The following is a 22,176-nucleotide window of genomic DNA, read 5'->3' as shown; positions in this document are numbered from 1 at the left end:
AAGATTTATGCAGTAATTTTATCTAAAGAAACTAATGTGCCAAATATATATCCTGATATATGTTAAAACAAGTGTCTTTTAAAAGTTTCAGCATACAAGACAGTACAATTAAAACATTGTTATAATACATGGCCAGAATATATTTTACCTTTTCAGCACAATGGGTACAGCTACTGCAGGGTTCTTTTTCAAGCCATCGAGAATGTCTGCAGCCTTGTCTGCGTATATCCTCTGAATGGCCTTACGGTGAATGACTTCTGAAGTACCACCAAGAGTGTTATCCAGACGAAATTTAGCTTGGTCCTCTGCTGACATTCGTGACAATTTCTTCTGAACAGTCTCCAGGACACGGATCGTTGCTAGGTTTGTTTCCAAGACAACATCAAGCTGTGCCAAAAAAATCCAAGAATAAGGAACTTGCTTTTGTTTTTAATTGTAACCAATAAAGTTTTCAATTTCTTTGCAAAGAAAAACCTATGGAATTTTTGAAAAAAACAAGCTTCCACATCAAATTCCCAACATTTAATATTCTAGGAAGAGCCACTTTACTGTTACAACAAAGCATCACAAGACCCATATGATGTGTTCTTGAAATGGAGGAAGTGCTTTGTGGGGTACCCAGGGTGTGAAAATTCCTCTTTGGAGTATTCTGAATAAGGATGCACTGCACAACCCATACACGGCTAGTTACTGAGTGATGTTAGGAGAGGTACGTATGCAAGCTCTGATTCACTCATTTGAAAAGAAATGACATGGTACACACCCTGGGAACTGAAGTGAGATAGAATGGAAAGGTGGAAAAAAGTTTACGTTTTACCAAATTGAATTAAAGGAATAAAAAGTAAAAACGGTATAACACCTTAAAACAACATTTTAATGGGCAGGACTATGGAAGGAATTTTTTTTTAAAAGCATGATAGCTGCGATTAGGGCTCAAAATAGCCTCAATAAGTCTCTGGTATAATGTAATTGATGAATCATTTTAATTCCAATGTTGAAATCACACATGATCCAGAGTGCATGAATTGCAAACATGCTGTCAGGTTGAATCCTAACTTTGATAAAACAATAACAACAATAACTTCTCATAAGTCACATTTTAGTTCCTTCACAGAGAAACCGAATCAAACTCCCGTGTCCTGTGCTACACGTACAATTTCAAGTCTAAATATTGCAGCCTTATTGTGCGCAACTCAACAAATTAAAAACCCACAGTACACCAGAAATTACTAAAGCCTTTTGCATACAGCTCAATTTTCACCATTAACAGACCATTCACTAACCATCACACGCTTTTCATGTAAATCTTAGAGTCAGGAGGAGGCCATTCAGCCGCTTGAGCCTCCTCTAGCTTCAATTAGATTATGCAGTATGAAGAATATAAGACCAGCTATTAAAAGATTCTACAAGTATGTAAAATGGCAGAGTATCAAAACTGAGCACAGATCCCTTAGAGGGGGAGATTGGGAAATTAACATGGGAAACAAAGAAATAACAAACACTGAACTTTTGTATCACCTTTCACAGGAAAAACAAAAGTAGCATCCCAAAAATAGTAGAAATACAGGGGTAAAAGGATAGAAGGAACTTAAAACAATCATCACTAGAGACAAAATTACTACAAAATCTAATGGGGCTAAAGGTCAACAAGGCCCCTAGACCCGAAGGCCTCATCCTAGGATCTTAAAAAGAATGCCTACATTGATAATAAATGCACTGGTTGTAATCTTCAAAAATTCTCCAGAATCTGGAAAGGTGCCAATGGACTTGAAAACTAGAAATGCAACACCATTGGTCAAGAAAGGAGGGAAACAGCAAGCAGTAAACAAGAGGCCACTTAGTCTAACATTTGTCACTAGAAAAATACTAAAATCTGTTATTAAGGGGCTAATAACCATAAAATCATAATTCAGTAAGGCAGTCAATATGGTTTTGTGAAAAAAATCATGTTTGACAAATTAAGTAGAGTTCCTTTAGATAGAGTCATAGACCATACAGCACTGAAACACACCCTTTAGTCCAACAAATTCATGCCAACCAGCAATCCCAAACTTAATTAGTTCCATTTGCCTGCTTTTGGTCCATATCTGTCTAAAGCTTTCCTATTCATATACCTGTCCAAATGTCTTTTAAATGCTGTAATCGTACCAGTCTCTACAACTTCATCTGGCAGCTAATTCCATATACACACCACTCTCTGTGTGAATAAGTTGCCCCTCAGGTCCCTTTTAAATCTCTCTCCTGTCACCTTAAACCTAGTTGTGGACTCTCTACCCTTGGAAAAAGATTTTTGCTATTCACCTTATCTGTGCCCCTCATGATTTTATTATAAGGTCACCCCTCAGTCTCCGATGCTCCAGGGAAAAATGTCCCAGTCTATCCAGCCACTCGTTATAACTCAAATCCTCCAGTCCCATCAATATCCTTTCTGCATCTTTTCTAGTTTAACAACATCCTTCCTGTTGCAAGGCGACCAGAATTGCATGCAGTATTCCAAAAGTGGCCTCACCAATGACTTGTACAGCCGCGACATGATGTCTCAACTCTTATACTCAATGCGTTGACCAATGAAGGCAACCTTTCATGGAACTATGAACCTGCACCCCTAGGTCACTCTGTTCAACAACACTCCCAAGGGCCCCATCATTAACTGTGAAAGTCCTGCTCTGGTTTGTCTTACCAAAATGCAACAACTTGATTTATCCAGATAGATGCAACAAACAGGATGGATAATGGGAAACCAGTCGATGTGCATTTATAATATATATGTGGACTTCCCAAAGGCATAAAGGCATGGATGCCACATAAAAGGTTACCACACAAGATAAAACTCATGGTTTGGAGGGTGAAATATTAGGACAAACAGAGGTTTAGTTAATTATAGAATTGACGGAATAAATTAGTAATTTTCAGGATGACAAACTGTAACTATTGAAAATCCACAGAGATTAATGCTGATGTCTCAACTATTTACAATCCATATCAATGACCTATATGAGAGGATCAATTGTATTATAGCCAAATTGCTGTAAACAGACTACAAAGAGGTCTAATTGGGTTACACAAGTGGGTAAAAGAATTGGCACATGAAGTAAAATCTGGGAAAATGCAAGGTTCTTCAGAATGGAAAGGCAGAATATTATTTACATGGGGAGAGAACTACATTATAAAGGAACTAACGTGTCCAATAAGACCATAAAGCAAAGCAGAAGTTGGCCATTTGGCTCACGGAGTCCGCTTTGCCTTTCAATGATATCATGGCTGATCTGATAATCCTCAACTTCACTTTTCTGCCTTTTCGCAATTACCCTTGATTCCCTTACTGTTTAAAAAGCCGTCTATTGTAGCCTGAATATTATTAATGACCCAGACTCTACAGCCCTCTGTGGTAAATAATTTTATAGATTCACTACCATCAGAAGAAATTTTTCTTCACCCGTTTCTTAAGACGGTGACCTGTTACTCTGAAATCATGCTTTCTCGTCCAAGACTCTCCCGCAAGAGAAAACAACTTCTCCCATCTACTTTATCAAACCTCCTAAGAATTGTGTGCATTGAAATAAGGTCATTCATCATTCCTCTAAACCTCCAATGAGTACAAGTTCAAGCCTCTCAGCCTCTGACAAGAAAATCCCTCTATACCCAGGATTAACCTAGTGAATCTTCTCTGGACTGTCTCCAATGCAAGGAAACAAAAACTGTTTACAGTATGTGTGTGGCCTTGTACAGTGTTAGCAAGACTATTCCCTTTGAAACAAAGGCCAATGATCCACTTGCCTTCCCTATTACCTGCTGAACTTGTATATTGGCTTTTTGCGATTTATGTAAGGAGACCTTCAAATCCCTCTTTCTGCAGTTTTTCCCATTTAAATAATATTCAGCATCTCCATTCTTCCAGCTAAAGTGCAAAATCTCATATTTTTCCACATAAATCCAATTATTTTACATCTACTGGTTTCCTTTTATGTATTCTGCTTGTTAGCTCCTCAAAGATTCTAGTAAATTTGTCAGGCATGATTGTCCCTACATGAAACCATGCCGACTGCTTGATCATATGATCTATTTCTAAATGCTCTGCTATTACTATGCTTTATAGATCCTAACACTTTCCCAATGACAGGTATTAAGCTAACTGCTCTATAGTTTCTCTCTCCTTCCCTTTTTGAATAAAAGGTATTACATTTCAGTTTTTCAATCTTCTGAAACTTATTCAGATTCTGAGGAATCTCGGAAGATTATTACCAATGTATCCACCATCTCTATAGCTACTTCCATAAAAATCCAAAAGGTGCAATCCATCAAGTGCAGGGGACTTATCAGTCTTTAGCCCCATTAATTTCCCTTGTAATTTTTCTCTAGTGATAGTTATTTTAGCTCTAGCCCGTGTCCTTCTCCGCTTGATTATTTAATATTTTTAGAATGCTATTAGTGTATTCAAACATGAAAAATGATGCAAAATATTTATTCAACTCTTCTACCATTTCCTGCTTTCCCATTATTATTTCCCCAGCCTCATTCTCCAAGGGGCGTGTGTTCATGTTGGCCTCTCTCTTTCTCTTTATATGTTTAAAGAAGCCCTTCCTGTCCGTTTGATATTTATAGAATTAAATCACAGATTCCCTACAGTGTGGAAGTCAGCCAGTCGACCCATCTAGTCCACAAAGACCCTCCGAAGGTCATCCCACCCAGACTCACCCCATTACCCTATTACCTGCATTTCCCATGGCTAATCCACCTCTCTTGCACATCCCTGGACACTAGAGGGAATTTAGCATGGCCAGTCTATCTAACCTGCACAACCTTGACTGTGGGAGGAAACTACAGCACCCGTAGGAAACTCACACAGTCGCCCAAGGCCGGAATCGAACGCAGTCCCTGGTGTTATGAGACAGCAATGCTAACAACTGAGCAACCATGCTGCCCAACTGCTTGCTGGTTTACCTTCAAAGTTTATTTTCTCCCTCTTTATTATTCTTTGGTCATCTTTTGTTGATTTCTAAAATTTTCCTCTGGTTTACAACTTTTTTTTTTCTTTTAGTTTGATATTGTCCTTAACTTCCTTGGTTGACCCTAGTTTGTTGACCCGCCTCTTAGAATCCTTCTTCCTTACTGGCATAGCACTTTGTTGTGAGCCACGAACTATTTTCTTAAAAAGTCTGCTGTGTGGATGAATCACAAAAAAAAACTTACCATGGAGGTTCAGCAACTAATTTAAGTAAATGGAAGGAGAATGGAATACATAATTAGAAAAGGTTTGCTCCAACTATTCAGCTCATTTCAAAACCACTCCTGGAATGGAGTAAAGTTCTGGTCTCCTTACTAAAAGGAACTTGAATTAGAAGCAGTTCAGACAACATTCACTTGGCTGATTACTGGAATAAAGTTTATCTTATTACGAAAGATTGGCCTATATTCTTTGGAGTATAGAATAACGAGTGGTGAAGTTATTAAACATAAGATGTTCTGTGGGGACTTGATAAACTAGATGCTGAGATGTTGTTTCCTCTCAAGTGGGAATCTATACATTGGGGGCATAATTTACAAAAATATCATCTCTCATTTAGCATTGATGGTCATTTGGATTTGGAATTCTCTTCTCCAGGAATCAGTGGATATAATGTCTGTCTCAAAAACTTGATTAAGTTTTTTCAGGAAGTGACAAAAATGATTGATGAGGGCAGGGTGGTGGATGTTGTCTATCTGGACTTTAGCAAGACCTTTGACAAGGTCTTTCATGGTAGGCTGATACAAAAAGTGAAGTCATATGGGATCCATGGTGAGCTACTAAGAGGCATACAGAGGGATACAGAACTGGCTTAGACAGAGAAGACAGAGTAGCAGTGGGTGTTCTTCTGACCGGAGATCTGTGACCAGTGTCGGGAGGGAAGCGTGTGTGTGTGTGCGTATATGTGTGTTGTGTGTATAGAATATATATATATGATTTGGAGGAGAACGTAAGTCGTCTGATTAATGAGTTAGCGGACAAAATAAAAACTGGGGGAGCTGTGGACAGTGAGGAAGATTGCCAGAGGATATTGAGCAGACAAATTGCAGATGGAGTTTAATCTGGACAAATGCAAGATGATGCATTTTGGAAGATCTAATGGAGGAGGAAAATATACAGTAAATGGCAGAACCCTTAGTGGCCTCAACATACAGAGGGATCTAGGCATTCAAGTCCACAGTTTCCTAAAAGTGGCAACACAAGCAAATAAGATGGTCAAGGAGGCATAGAGCATGCTTGCCTTCATCATTCAGTGCTAAGAGTATAAAAATTAGCAAGCCATGTTGCAGCTGTACAAAACTTCAGTAAGACCACATTTGGAATATTGTGTACAGTTCTGGTTGACACACTACCAGAAGAACGTGGAAGCTTTGGAGAGGGTACAGAAATGGCTGCCCGTTTTTGAAGATATTAGCTATAAGGAGAGATTGTACAAGCTTGGTTTGTTTTCATTTGAACATTGAAGGATGAGGGGGTGACTTTATAGAAGTTTACAAAATTATGAGAGGCATGGATAGTCCGAGTCTTTTTCCCCAAGGCTGAAATGTCAATTACTAGGGGACATAGGTTTAAGGTAAAATGAGGTAAGTTTAAAGAGGATGTGACAGGCAAGTTTTCTTTTCCCCACAGAGGGTAGTAAGTGCCTGGAATGCACTGCCAGAGGAGGTGGTGAAGGCAGACAAGAAGCTATGTTTAACAGGCCTCTTCACAGATATATGTAGGCCGGGAATAGAGGGATACTGACTGTATAGAGGCAAAAGGTTCTTAGTTTAGAACAGCATCATGTATCAGCTGCAGGGCCTGTTTCTGTGCTGTACTGTTTTTTGTTCTATAATGAAGTTAAGCAAATTTTTGATCAAAAAGGAATCAAAAGGGAAGGCAAGTAAACAGCGTTAAAGGCCACTGAATGGTGGAGCATGCCCAAGGGCCCGAATGGTCTATTCCAGCTCCTACTATGTTCTTCTGGTTGTTCTTTAAATCAGCTCCATTTAGCCACCATGGCTCCAAAATCTGTACTGCCCTTACCCATCAACAATCTCAGAAAGAGCACAATTTGCACAACCATGTGAAAATAATTACTGATTTGCACACTTAAATGATCTAGATCTAATTTTAAGACCATGCTGAGTGTACCCCATTCCCCCAACCGAAGAAATCTAAATCATGACACCTATCCTAGATTTTGCCTGTACTGGAGTTTAGAAGAATGACAGCATTGAAAATTATAAGATTCTGAGAGGGCTTGACAGGGCGGTTATGGAGAGATTCTTTCCCCTGGCTAGAAAGTCTAGAACTAGGCAGCTAATGATTTAAGACAGGCACAAGGAGAAAATTCTGGTTTTGAATTTTCAGAATTCTCTAACTTATAGGCTTGTGGATGCTCAGTCAATTTATGCTGAGTATTTTCACAGCTGACATCAATAAAGTTTTGGACTCTAGGGCAAATCAAGGAATAAAGTTGTCAGGCAGGAAACAGGAATTAATGTTAAAGATTAGCCATAGTGTAAATGAATATCAGCATAGGCTTAAGAGCCCAGTAAGGCCTGGTCCTTTGAAAACTTAGTCCCATTTCTTACGCTGTTAACCAAATCCTCCGATTTCAAGTGATAAATTAAGTGCAGCATGTGTTCCTGAACTCAGGCAAAAGTAAGTGATCTTCAGCCATTTATCCACTATTTGATTCTAACTGAAGAAACAGAAACAGATGTATTGGCACAGACATGTTACTAGCCTTTAAATGACTGATCAGCTCAGGCCAAAGGAAGAGTCAAAGTTGACTGCACAAGAAGTTAGTTGTCCAAGAGGCAAGTCAGGACACCAATTTCTAGTTAACAAGTGACAGCAGATCTGCAACATTTCTCAGACTTTATTCGGTTTTCTGTTGCTATCTTGGATGTTATTTTGTTATGTCAAAGCCTCAGTCTAGAAAGCAAATGGACCCAATCCATAAAGTGCAAAACCTGTAAAGCTTTACAGCAGTTGCTCACCAGTCAGATCTTGAGAGACTTGTTCCTGCTATAGAAAGGATGTTGTGAAACTTGAAAGGGTACAGAAAAGATTTACAAGGTTGTTGCCAGGTTTGGAGGGTTTGAGCTATAGGGAGAGGCTGAATAGACTGGGGCTATTTTCCCTGGAGCTTCGGAGACGGAGGGGTGACCTTATAGAGGTTTATAAAATCATGAGGGGCTTGGATGGTAAATAGACAAGACGTTTTCCCATAGGTGGGTGAGTCCAAAACTAGGCAGCATAGGTTTAAGGGGAGGGGGGAAAAGATTTAAAAGGGATCTAAGGGGCAACTTTTTCACACAGAGGGCGGTGCATGCACTGAATGGAGTCTGGTAATAATTACAATATTTAATAGGCTATTAGATGGGTATATGAATAGGAAGGGTTTAAGAGGGACATTGGCCAAATACTGGCAAATGGGGCTAGATTTATTCAGAATATCAGGTTGGCATGGATGAGTTGGACCAAAGGATCTGTTTCCATGCTGTATATCTCTAGGACTCTATGTAAATATGCAGATTCAGAGGTGAGCACTTGCAGTAATGTCCAATTTGTACTACTGTGGAATACAGTTTTACAAAATTTTATGAGAAGTATGTTCTTGACTAAAACAAAGTCTGCTTACCTCAAACCTCTCATCTTCACACCTGTAAATGTGCTCTTCATACTGTGTTTTCTTTGAGCTGACAAAGGTAGAGTCTTCAGACCAGGAAGGGAAGGACACCCATGTATCATTTAGAACCTGCAGTGAAAGTACCAGCAATGATTACAAAGCAACAAAGAGCTAAGAAAGCAAAATCTATCCACAAAGACTTAATGATTCAACAATGTCCACATATAAACTTGGCAGTGTCTTTGCCCAATATAAATCGTGAAAATTATAACTGATAAAACAGACTGAATCATGAGCTTCTATCTCTCACTTTGTTTGAGTTAACATGATTATTTTACAAATTGTGTGGAGAATGAAATGCTAACCATCACCTTTCAACATAATATTATTTCAGTGACTAGATATGTACAATAACTTACCACTTAGTGGCCTTCAGTGGGAAACATTAGGGCAATAAAGTTATCTGGAAGGGAAGTAATATTTTACACTACCAATTCTTAAACTGAAGAGGACCTAGCCTCCAATTCACCCACTCCAGACAGCATCAGCCTCAAAGTTAGTCTCCAATTTGGCTAAGACAGTGGAAGACACATTCAGGCATGTCAGAATTTAACATCCGTGGACTAATTTCATGCAAACGTCCTTACCTCTTTACAAAGAGGAGTTCTGCCTGTGCACTTGGGCTGTTGGAAACTTTTGGGCAATGCTCGATAACTTGAACCAAGACGTTTACAAGAAGCATAATCAATTTCCATTGCAATGCCCTCCGTAGCTCTTTCTTTAGGAAATGCCTCAATATGGGCAGATTCTTTATAACCCAAGAAATTCTTAAACCAGACAAAGAGCTCAGGAAACTTTCTGCAAGAAAACATACAGAATTCAAGTAGTAAATTCAATTTGTCATCCTTCTGGATTAATAGTCAACTTCTCAATCCAGCCAACAAGATGACTTACCCTTCAACATTTCCCTTATTCCTCAGTAGGGATATAGACACAGTGGAGGTTCTCTAGCTCAAACCCATCTCCCACTGTTCTGAATTGCACAGGTTTAAGTATGTGCTAAAATATAGCTCTAATAGTTGTGTCTGGTACATTCACAAGCGTGACTAAACTCTTACAAGTTTCACAATATAGACTGCATAAATCTAAGGCTGTAGGTAAATCAACAGGCAAACAAAAAACTATAATATTTAGAAACAATTATTCTGTAGATTTTATTATTTTCTTTTGTTTATAAGCCTCCAAACCAATCCATTATGCTATATCCGAGTACATTGCCCCTTTCTTTAAGTGAACTATTGTTTTTATAGGACTCACAGAGTAGCCACTCATTGATGAAAACACCGTTGGACCAGGCAGGGAAAATTATGGTTTGTCCAAATTAAACAGCTTGCAAATCAGCAGTAAGTTAAAGACAGCCTACCCCAAATACTGGTGATTGTTAATTGAAGCCAAAAAAACACAAGGACAGGTGTTTAAAATTTACTTTGCAGACATTTCTTCCCCTGTGAAAATGCACTAATGAAATTACATTACTTCTGAGTTAAAACAAGTAATTTTTGCTCTAACCACAACCAACTCAGATTGCTTACTCCAACTGAGAGTAACCAGTTTTAAAAAGCCACAACTTTTAAAATTTTGCTTGCACAGCATTATAGAGGCTACTGGGCAAGCACAATGTGTATGATTAGAAATCCCCAATTTGAAATTGTGCATCGTTATCCACAAATATTTACAATCTGATGCAATAAGACCATATTAATATTTAAAATGATGCTGGTACATTAACCTAGTAATTCTAAACAGCATCTCCTCACCAGCCTCTTGAAAGGACCTGCCAGTCCCCTTACTTCAAGCTTGTGACCTCGGACCATTAAAGTAAAAGATAATACCAATATGCAAATCTGGCTGTGTCATCAAACAAAGCTCTCATACAACGTTTTTTGGCAGCAAGTTACCAAACAAAAAAAAAACACTTCCCAAAACAGTAACAAACACGATGCAAATTTTGATGGCTGTTCAGTTTTTGAAAATGACAACTGTTTACTTGCTTTATAATGCAATGCCAATTTTCCTATTTAGCTTCTAACATTCCTGCTTCCTGTATTACATTGTTATTGTCTGGAAGTTGTCAACATGGAATCTGTGAATCAGGCAAATACACCGAATCATAGCACACACAATAAAAGTGCTGCAATAAAGTAATGAGGGCTGTTGAGCTCTTTCACGGTTTAAATACTCTAACCAGAATACAGAACCCTTCTTCAGTGTCTGCTTACCCCAAGAAAGGAAATACAAGCTGGACCAGCTCTGCACGAGAGATGACCTCCTGGTTAAAAATGACAAGGCAGCGTAGGAAGTTCTCATAAGCTTCTGTGCTCCGCAAAGCTTTTCGGACCTAAAACCAGATAATAAAGAATATTTGACCATGTTATTCTTTCCTTCATACTGTAGAGCTATTTTTGGGGGTTGGCGGTGTACGTTTGTGTGTACATTTAAATCTCATTCAGCCCATGGATCAGGATTGCTGGGATCTTTATATCATACCCAATCAGTGAAAGTCTACCAACATTCTTGCAAACTCCAAAGTGGTGGAAGTGACTTGATTTGTTATGAAATATGGAAAAGTACATTTCATAAACTGTATGTCCCTTCATTTTCAATAGAAATACCTTGTGGAGCAATCAAAATGTAAATCCCAAGTACCCTAAATCCCTTATTTATGCATTTCCACCCAAATGTCGTTCTGACCACAGCATTCTCACTCTAGAACTTGAACATAAAAATTGAAGCTCCAACTCCAATGCAGTGTTGAGAGCATGCTGCACAGTCAGACATGCCATCATTTGGATAAGGTACTAGACTGAGGGCCATACTGTATGTTCAGGCAAATAGAAAAAACTCCCTTGAATTTTTGAAGAGGAGTAGGACAGCCGTCCTTGGTGAACTAGCTAATATTTATCCCTCAATCAACATGCCTACAAAGAAATTATCTGGTCACTATTACATTGCTGTTTGTGGGAATTTACTGAGCACAAATTAGCTGTGGTGTTTCCTACGTTACAACAATGACTACTCTATAGCCAATTGAGTATGTTCTGAAAAGTGCCTTGAAATGTCCGAGGGACATGAAAAGTGCCACACAACTAATTCCTTTTTTCTTTTCCAATGCATCTCCTTCATGCCAAATCTGCACAATAAAATGATTGCATCTCAGTCATTACATCAGCCTCTTTTAAACTTAGAATAGCTTGGGATAGATCAGTCTCAGTAATGAGTCTGAAAATAGATGCTGGGCCAACTATAATATTTCACTGCAATGTGTGGAATCAAACAGCAGATGCCACTGGTTGACTCCCACAGAGAGTCTGTCTCCATCCACACTGAGTGTCTGTGGGCAGCCAGCGTCCGTTCTGGAAATATTAAAATGACAATGATATCAAGGTAGGTTTGCCTACATAACTAATACAGAAACCGTAATCACACATGGGTGGAAAGGTCAGTATCTGTATCTGCACCTTCACCAAACACAACTTTTCTTTTCAAAAGGAAACCTTTTAGTGCAGAAATTAAATTCTTAGTCATTGAGAAGATTTTGAAAAAACGATTTATCCAGCAGTCAGGCCACTGATATCACTCTTATTCACTTGAGTGATGATCAGCCCCATTCTGATTGATTCCGTAATAATCAGTCTTAAACACAGGTCATCAGGCCCTGAAGGTATCTCAGACCTGCACAAACCAATGTACCTCCGTCACGGGAACGTGTCTAGTCTGTTCATAAGCATTACGCTTCCAGTTGCCTGTTACTCTAATTTTCTGGGACACATCCACTCTAACCTCAACCTCCTGCATATTGTAATAAAGCAAAATGCAGTTTGAGAAACAGCACCTCACCTTTTGATTGGGCAGATTATAATCTTCAGTATCAAATTCAGCAATGGAGAGAAATGAGTATCACAGGTCACTGAACAGAAACGTTGACTGTGTTTATCTCTCCACAAACAATGCCTGACCTGCCGTGTGTTTCCGGCTCTTGGCTGTTTTTATTTCGGATTTCCCGTGTCCACAGTATTTCTCTTCTGTATCGAGGGCAATAATTTCTTATCATACATATTTTCTCATCAACCTGTTCACAGATGCATTATACATCTCAGGAAACAGGTTTGACTTGAACCCAGTCCTCCTGGCTCAGAGGCAAGGACACCAACACTGTGCCACAAGAGCCCACAATTTCAGAACATAGTCAGTATCACCCATGACCAGGTGTGTGGGAGGTTACTGACATAGATCCAGGTGAACTCTAAGTGTCAGCATCTTGTTTCTTCACTTGTCACACAACCATCCTTTTTACCTTGCAATCATCATCTCTGTTTCCTATCATCCCTAATGTTTCCTGCTTTCCATTCAATCTTAAACCATCACTGGTGTTCCATGCTCCTTCCTGGTTCTCTGCCTCTGTACTTGTTTAAAGCCTATAACATCTCAAACTTTTTCCAGCTCTGGTACGAAGTGGAACAGAGGGCTGAATCTTCAGCTCTCCCAGATGGCACATTTGGAGATAAGAATATGTAATTAAGTGAGATATCGTACAGTCGGTTCTACGAAAACGCATGTTTCTTTAACACAAATTGGCTTTAAATGAGATTGAAGAGTTTGGACCGCTATTTGTAGAATGTGAACTTTCCTTACCTGTACTTGCTATAACGCAATTCCGGCCCCATTAGTTCAAATGGTGTGGCTATTGCACTATTTTCTTATTGCGCAAGATTGCACGAAAATGAATTATCATGTTATATCAGAACTGATTGTACCTGAATCCTTTCAACTTTCTGCCTTCATTAAGTTTTAATTACAATTAGGGTCTGGGTGAGAAGGCTCAAAATCAACCTCTCTCTCCTGCCAAAAATGGAGGCCCTTAAGCAGTCAATTAAGAGTCACTGAAGGGCTTCCTCCCACTGTGGCTGGGATTAACTCAGCTGCAGATTGGCTTGTTGCCATGTGCACAACATCCAAGACCACACATAGAATCATAGAATTCCTACAGTGTGGGCCGAAGGGCCTGTTCCAGTGCCATATAGTTGTGTGTGTGGAAGCAGGCCATTCAGTCTACCAAGTCTATACCATGCCCCTCCGAACAGCATCCCACCCAAACACTGCCGCCCCACCCCGCCCCAAACACTATAACCCTGCATTGCCCATGGCTAATCCACCTAACCTGCACATCCCTGGACACTATGGGCAATTTAGCACTGCCAATCCACCGAACCAGCCAGTTTATCACTGCTGCAAGTCACTTTGCAATGCTGGGACTCTGCTGCCTGTCCTTCTGGCAGTAGATTGGCTAGCAGCTCTCTGTGGGTACAACTTTCACACTCAAGGTCTTGATAATAAGAAAGGCCCACCAGTGGCCTTACCACTGCCTGACTGGCTTGTGGTTCAGCAGGCATTCCTGAAAAGAAGTAATGAGGTTCTGCCCATTAACTCTGTCTCTTTCCCCAGATGCTGCCTGATCTGCTGAATATTTCCAGCTTTTCTGCTTTGATAGCTCATTGACAATTGTGGTCTTCCTACTATAGGAAAGATGTTGTTAAACTTGAAAGGGTTCAGAAAAGATTTATAAGAATGTTGCCGGGATTGGAGGGTTTGAGGTATGGGAGAGGCTGAATAGGTTTGGGCTATTTTTCCTAGAACATCAAAGGCTGAGGGGTGACCTTATAGAGGCTTATAAAATCATGAGGGGCATAGATAGGGTGAATAGCCATGGTCTTTTCCCCAGGGTAGGGGAGTCCAAAACTAGAGGACATAGGTTTAACGTGAGAGGGGAAAGATTTTCAAAGGGACATGGGGGCATTTTTTTCACACAGAGGTTGATGTGTGTATGAAAAAGGCTATCAGAGGGGGTAGTGGTGGTGGTGGTTGTGGAAGGGGGCGTACAATGATAACATTTAAAAGGCTGATTGGTACATGACTAAGAAGGGTTTAGAGGGATATGGGCCAAATGCTGGCAAATGGGACTAGATCGGTTTAAGATATCTGGTCAGCACTGACGGGTTGGGCCAAAGGGTCTGTTTCCATGCTGTATACCTCTGTGACTCTAAGTAGGAGAAACAGCAAATCAATCTTTTGGGGATTGTAAGAAAACCAGGCGTACTTTTAAAAATACTACAGAACTCCATTTAAGGGCCGTTTCCTTCAAGTGTTGTCCGTAATCCAACAGTCTGTGTGTAATAAGCATCTTCAGAGAATGCAGCTTTGATTGAATACATCCGAGATTTTAAACATTTGTGTTGTATCAGAGATCTGAACCCATGTCTCTGAGCCATCCTCTAGATTATTAGTCCAGAAACATAACTGCGATAGTACCACATCAATCCGCTATGAGAAAAAATTTTTCGAAGAGGCTACCAACAAATTATTTCAGCACATTGATTTCAAATCAATCTCACTTACCTTATCAAAGAATAAAGTTTCTGTTCCAGCTCCATGCTTACTGACTTCAGCCAAGGACTGGTCTTTTAATGCCAACATTTTTGGTTTCTTCTACAAATAAAAAGAAAAAAGTTGTGGTCACCAATAACTTGTGTTTAATTTAGGAGATCCTTCTGAACAATTGTAAAGAGCAGAGCATGTACAGCATGTTGCAACAGTTCAAAATGAATATTCTAGTCAAGTTGCCATAGTCCTACCAACCATATGGCTGCTTTCCCATTAGGGAGAGACAACTAGTGGTGGCTTAACCTGAGGATTATCACACCTCAGGCGATGGGCAAGGTTCATGGTCATCTCAACTGTTGCAGGAATTGAACCCACGCTGTTGGCATCAACCCAGCTGTCCAGCTACCTGAGCTAAACATGCTGAAATTTCAGCAATGTAATAATCACATTATTGTAGTTCCTTATCCCCAGTCTCTGACTAGCCAACAATGAGGCAGCCTAAACAGTTCACCGAAGATCAGGAGCCTGGTGAGTGGAACTGTGGTCACAAGTCCATATTTTACCTGCTCTTCCATCAAGTTCTCAAATAATTTAGCTGCTTTCAGTGGTTAGCACTGCTGCCTCACAGCACCAGGGACCCGGGTTTGATTCCAGCCTTGGGTGACTGTCTATGTCGAGTTTGCATGTTCTCCCCGTGTCTGCGTTAGTTTCCTCCAGGTGCTCTGGTTTCCTCCCACAATCCAAAGATGTGCAGGTCAGATGGATTGACTATGCTAAATTGCCCATAGCGTCTAGGGTGGGAATTGTAGGGGGTGGGATGCTTTTCAGAGGGTTGATATGGACTTGATGGGCCGAATGGCCTGCTTCCACATTTTAGGAATTCTATATGTAGAACTAATAAATTTTGCTGATTTCTCAGAATGACCACATGAAAAATATCAATTTAAAGTGTTTTTGCAGCAGCCTAAACGTAAGTATAACACTTATAACCCGAGCTTCTTTGCTATCAGAGGAAACAAATCAAGGGGTTTTAAAAGGACATCTTGATTATCCAGTCATTTATATTTACAATGTAAACCAAATTTGTCATTAATGAATCTGACACACATACTAATGATGGTCATTTTATGTCTAACCTGGCTCCAAGAATTTACAAACATTTGCCAATCCACAAACTTGTTATCAATAGCTATTCACCTTTAAACTGGGTTGAAGGACACACTAATATACAACAATTCAATTTTATGGCCATAAAACACTTCCCATGGGCCAAATCTGCCAATCCAGTCAATCAGTTCTATTCAGGTTTTTACTTCTTACTTATCTACTTGCTCTATTGTATTTCCTGGACTTCCAATTTCTGAAATTTGGAAAAGCATGTTCGTAGTGCTACAGCCTCATTAAATGGATACTTCCTAAATTAAAACATCAAAACTCTATTATTGCCTGCTGCTTGAGCAAGACAAACTATCAAGAATATGCAGGTTTGTGTGGGATCCCGGACCTCTTGGTACATGTCTAAGCAGCCCACTAAATTCTCAGATATGCTTCCTTTACAAGGACTGAAGTTAAAAACACTTTAGTAGTACAGTAGAATAATGTACAATGTAATGCACCTGTAATTATTCAACAGGCTATCAATGGATTTATCATAAGAAAGACCACAGGAGTGCTACTAAACTGCATCGTATCAATTTACCATAAGACATCAAAAGCACATTTAGCAAACAATGCATTCTATTCTCTTCAAAAATCATGCAGATGCATCTCAGAGAAACTCACTGTTACTACACCAAACATTTCTCAACATCAAAACCTTTGAATCAGTATTCTTTCAATCATGTCTTTGTGAAATCCTGTGAAATGTTTGTTATCTTTAAAAGCACAATGTAAATGCACGCTGTTGTCCCTGGACTTTTACAATTTCTGCATTAGAATGTGATGCTGTGTACAATAGAAAAAAAATTCTTCACAGAACTACCTAATCTGGAGTTCAGGCTCTTGTTTAGTCACATAACAGTTACTCTGTACTTACTTTGACGGGTGGTGTGGTTCCTGTGCCTGGGTGACGACGGATCTGACAACCATTCTGATTGCTTCTTTGCTTGTTATTGTTCAGCTGAGGCTTCTTCACTGTGCCACCATGATCATTCCTAACAGAATCAGCTTTCTCTGCTGTTGTCTTGCTCAGCAGCTACAGTGCAGAAAACACCTTTCAATCAGTTCAGTTCTAAGGTTAAATGTTATAACCTAGAAAAATTAAACAACTGAAGGGTGTAGATGCATGCTTATCTAGACTACCACACTGAGGAAACAGCAAGGAGCAGCATCAATTACGCAGATCATATCCTAGGAGAGCCCAGGAGAGGAAAAGATCTCTCCTATCAGGAAAAGGCAACCAAAAATTGTCATCAACTTATACAGAAATGCAAGTACAAGAATTGGGATTCTGGAAGCTACACCTCATGTAGCCTAGGAGGGGAAAGAAGCATTCAAATCCAGGGCCAAAATAAATTATAATTATAAATTATTCTTTTACTGAGAATGATCTATACTTCTTCCAAGGCATTACAAAGTATTTCCACCAAGTGTTCCATGGTTTAAACTGCCTCTTTCCTTCCGAAAAGATGTCGTCATAAATTAACTTCTATTAATATTCCCAGCTCCAATTATCAATGACTTTGAAAATATTGGTAAAGAAATATAGCAGTTTGTATTTTTGTATTACTGGACACAGCTCAAATTCAACCAGACGAAAAGAGAAACGCCGCAGATTGTGAACAGAGTGTGTCTATTCCAGGGACATCAACACTTCCCATCAAAGAATACGTAATATGAATTACTTACAACAGAGCTATTGGCATCAGGCAAGAACTGTCCAAATTCTGAAAGAAGGTCTTCTTGGTTTTTAAAGAGCCTTGCTACCTGGGCATATACCTCCTGCTCAGTCAGTGCTGGTGTGTAGTTCCCACCAGCTTCTTTTGCATTCCGCTGTTCCTTCTATAACAGAAAAAATATTGCATAGCATCTTACATAAAGTACAGTCCTTCATTAGCAAGTGGCAAAGAAAGGGAACTCACAAAAAAAAACTGGATTACCTTAATTGCCCAGTTGGCAACAAGCCAGAAAATACCTTCCACCACCACCACCCCTCTTCCCAAGCAATACTGTTACATGGATGATCCAATAATACACCCTCGTGGCTGCATTCATTTAGAAGTTAAAGACTGTTCCAGAGAAGCAGTCCATCCACCTGCAGTGCAGTAAAAGCTACTTCCAACCAAAGACACCTATTTACACCCGGTCATACTGTTACAAGTGATAAAGTAAGTACTCTTGTTTCTTACTCGTCTGAAGGATATGAAAGCTTAACAAGAGAAGGAGTCAGTTAGTCATACCAATACAATTGAAAAGGAGGAAATGACAAAAATAGAAAGGGAAAGGATCAAACAAAGATTGCTAACAAGTGATGCTAAAACGTTTTCCATTGCTGTTTGTATGAGAGTCAGGGGAGAAATATGAATGCTATGCATTTGTTTACCTGGTAGGTGTGCAGGATCTCCAGAAAGGCCTTGTAGATATCAGGCTGTCCCTGGAAACGGTTTTTGATCTTGTTGACATAATTAATGGCATGGTTGAACTCCACAGGCTGGTTGTTCTGCATGGGCGGTGTAGCAGCATGAGCGCTGGTAACTGGCGTGTGGGGTTGCACTGGAGGTGACCGAGGGGAGGCATATGGAGCCAGTGACGCATTTGGCTGGCTGGTTGGAGTATGAGTCTGTGACTGTAGCGGCTACAACCAAAAGAAAAGTGAACTATGTAGATTTGCAAAAACTATTCTGAAAAGGTAGTTAATTAATTCATTCCCATAAATGAAAATTTCTAATCCTGTTTTTGATCTGGACTGGAAATTGGTACGAGATTAGTGGTGAAAATTCAAATTTAGATGGCAAACAAGGTAGCATGTGCAGAAGAGGTTCCCCATTGATGTCACTCAGTGCACTTTCCAAATACTGCACTCCATTACTAGTTTAAATAAAGTGCATATTCTTTATACTTTGCACATCGGAGTTCACCTCTTGGAAAGAGTTCCACAACTTGTGTAAATGAAAGCTAGCATCAATTGATCCAATTAGAATGGTGAACAATATTCAAATCACCATTTAACAAGAGACTACAGTATAATGGCCACTATTACTAGCAAGCAAATACTGGAAAAATAAATTAACAAAAAGAAAAGTACAGTTTTGAATACCTGTTTTCTTAAAAGACAGAAAAGATGAAAACTACCAAAGTGAATTATCATTGCAATCACTCTGCTCAGTAGATGTCAACCTATCTATCATTGATGTTAATATTAAACATTTTATTTCTTCAGGTAATATGCCCCTTTTTAAAAAAAAATCTGCTGTCAACATCTTTTCCTCAACTAACCATTGAACCTCCAACCTTCCAAAGCACCACACTATTTACAGCTTGTCCTTCTTGTGCAGCATCGTTGAATGTGCTGCTGCCTCCCAAATCCATGCCCATCTCTCCTGCCTCAGTACAAAAATTGCTCTTAACCAAGTTACAAATGACATCCTACATGACTATAACAAAAATAAACTCTCCTTCCTCAACCTGACTGCACACTTTCAATTCCTCTGTCCATACATCTAATTGCCAAATTATAACATACAATGGCTTCTAATCTTGTTCCTGTACCGATACCTCTGGTGTTGTGCAATGATTATCCTGGGCTCCTTGCTCTTTCTCACTACATGCTGCTCCTTAGCAACATCACAATATTAGTTTACATGCATGTTGATGAAAGCCAGACAGACATTCCTCACCATTGCCCCTTTTGATTTTTGTGCTGTTGCTAAATTATTAGGCTGGTTATCCAACATGCTGTGGTGGGTGAGTAGAAGTTTCTTCAAATTAAATGTTGGGAAGGCGGACAATATTGCTTCCCTCATATCTACTCCATATTTCTCCCTGGCAACTGTCTGAGACTAAACTAGACCGTTCGCATCCTTGATGTCAAAGATGATTTTCAGAACATATCTATCCTATCATAAACAATATTTATAGCCAACTCCATAACATTGCCTAAATTTGTTTTGCCTCAGATCATCTGCTGCTGGAATACTCATTTATATGTTTGCTACCTGTTTACTTTTCTATTTCCATATATTCCCACCTCTACCATCTGTAAACTCAAGGCCATTCAAAACTTTGCAGACAGTATGTTGACTCACATCCAGTCTTGTTCATCTATCACTCTCGTGCTGACCCACAAGCTGATACCCAATAAAAAATATCTTAGAATTGTAGAATCCAGTGTGGAAGCAGGTCATTTGGCCCATCGAGTCCACACCAACCCTCCAAAGTGCATCTCACCCAGAGCTACCTCCTTAGCTATCCTTGTAGTCCTGGACATCCCTGGACACTACGGGCAATTTAGCATGGCCAATCCACCTAAGCTGCACATCTTTGGACTGTGGGAGGAAACCAGAGCACCCGGAGGAAACCCACGCAGACACAGGGAGAACATGCAAACTCTACAAACAGACATCCGGATCCATGGTGCTGAGACAGCAGTGCTAGCCTGTGAGCCACCATGCAACGTCATGCCACCACGCAACGTCATGCCACCACCACCATGCCCCATCCCCACACCCCCACATTTGATGCCTTGATTTTAAAAATTCTTGTGCATTTTCAAAAAACCCTCAATGGCTTCAACCCTCCCCATTTCCATAATCTCCTCCAAACCCACAATCCATTAAGATTCCTGCACTGTTCTAAGTCTGGCTTCTTGTATATGTCATTTTAACCTGATGCACATTTATATTCTAAGGTCCGAAATTCCATCCTTAAACTTCTCAATTACCTACGTCTCCTTTTAAAACGTTCCTGCAAAGTAATCCCTCTTACCAAGCTAATGTCCATCAGTAGTAATATAGTCGTTTATGGCTTTTGTCTAATTTGCTTTATAAGCAGTGGTAGAAAGCACCTTTGTGTGATTTATTTTGTTAAAGGCTCTATATAAGTTGTTGAAAACAAAAATGAGTGTTATGTCAAATAATATTCAGCAACAAGGCATGTTTTAGATGAAGGGAAACGTCCACATCAACAAGCTACAGTGACGAATTTCTACAGCCTTTTATGTGGCACACTGGAAGTTAAAATCGTAACTTCACTGTGCAGATTTATTTGCAGGAACACGGCAAGTGTTGTTAGACTTTTAACACCAAGTTCACTGTTAACTAATTGCTGATTACCTAGTTATCCATGATAAGATCATAAGATATACAAAGAGAATTAGTCCATTCAGCTCATTCAATATGCTCTGCCATTTGATAATGGCTGTTATGTTTCTCAACCCCATTTTCCTGTAACTCTTGATCCCCCTTCTAATTTAGAACTTATGCACCTCTGTCTTAAGTACACCTAATGTCTCAGCCTCCACAGCCTTCTGCAGCAATGAGTCCCGCAGATTCACCATCAACTGCTGAAGAAATTCCAGCTCATCTCAGTTCTAAAGGGTTGTCTCATGCTGTGCCCTCAGGTTCAGTCTCTCCTACCAGTGGAAATGTCTTCTCCATGCCCACTCTATCAAGGCCTCCCAGTATTCTGCAAATTTCAATGAGATATCGGCCCCACCTTGGTGATACTTTTCTTTTGACCATCAGCAAGGTAAGAAAAAAACAAAAGCGTTCATGAAGTGGAAAACTATTTTCTCAATTATTAGTCGGCAGATGCACTAGATTCAATGGCACATTCTAGGTGGCCATAAAGAGATGTGCAACAGCTTTCCCAAACAAGATGCTGTCGTTTCAAGCTGGCAAGTTATTATGTCTGAGAGAAAGGTACTTGGTCAATTTAGTGATATTTCTGAAGTTATTCAAGTAATAATCTAGTGCCCACTGAAAAAACTGTACCAGTGAATAAACCCTTCGAATGCAACTACAATAGTGTATCAGTACCTGTTGTGAGGCTATGTCTTCTAAGTACATTGGTAAGATTTCACCACTAATGAATCAGTCATGTTTTGTCAAGTTAGTTTTCGTAATGTTGGCTATGACAACCTTTCCTGCCTGGTTTCAGCAACTTTTAGATGGTGACC

At 39.7% G+C, this 22,176-nt stretch overlaps 1 protein-coding gene across 9 annotated transcripts in view; it reads right to left on the bottom strand.

Moving 5' to 3' along the window:
- sin3aa (SIN3 transcription regulator family member Aa) overlaps positions 1 to 22,176 on the bottom strand; it is a 121,469-nt gene that overhangs the window by 39,115 nt on the left and 60,178 nt on the right. For all 9 annotated transcript variants that reach the window (XM_048617003.1, XM_048617005.1, XM_048617002.1 and 6 more), the window contains 8 exons: positions 18,604 to 18,855; positions 17,910 to 18,062; positions 17,098 to 17,256; positions 15,078 to 15,167; positions 10,904 to 11,022; positions 9,272 to 9,482; positions 8,637 to 8,753; positions 149 to 387 (listed from right to left, as the gene is read on the bottom strand). In XM_048617003.1, coding sequence (XP_048472960.1) covers positions 149 to 387; positions 8,637 to 8,753; positions 9,272 to 9,482; positions 10,904 to 11,022; positions 15,078 to 15,167; positions 17,098 to 17,256; positions 17,910 to 18,062; positions 18,604 to 18,855 — 1,340 coding nt within the window. The remainder of the gene's footprint in view (positions 1 to 148; positions 388 to 8,636; positions 8,754 to 9,271; positions 9,483 to 10,903; positions 11,023 to 15,077; positions 15,168 to 17,097; positions 17,257 to 17,909; positions 18,063 to 18,603; positions 18,856 to 22,176) is intronic.

The sequence above is a fragment of the Rhincodon typus genome, chromosome 36 (assembly GCF_021869965.1).
Source record: "Rhincodon typus isolate 14 chromosome 36, sRhiTyp1.1, whole genome shotgun sequence".
In the NCBI taxonomy this organism is placed as follows: Eukaryota; Metazoa; Chordata; class Chondrichthyes; order Orectolobiformes; family Rhincodontidae; genus Rhincodon; species Rhincodon typus.
The sequence above is the reverse complement of the archived record's forward strand: the minus strand, read 5'-3'. Positions and strand labels throughout refer to the sequence as shown.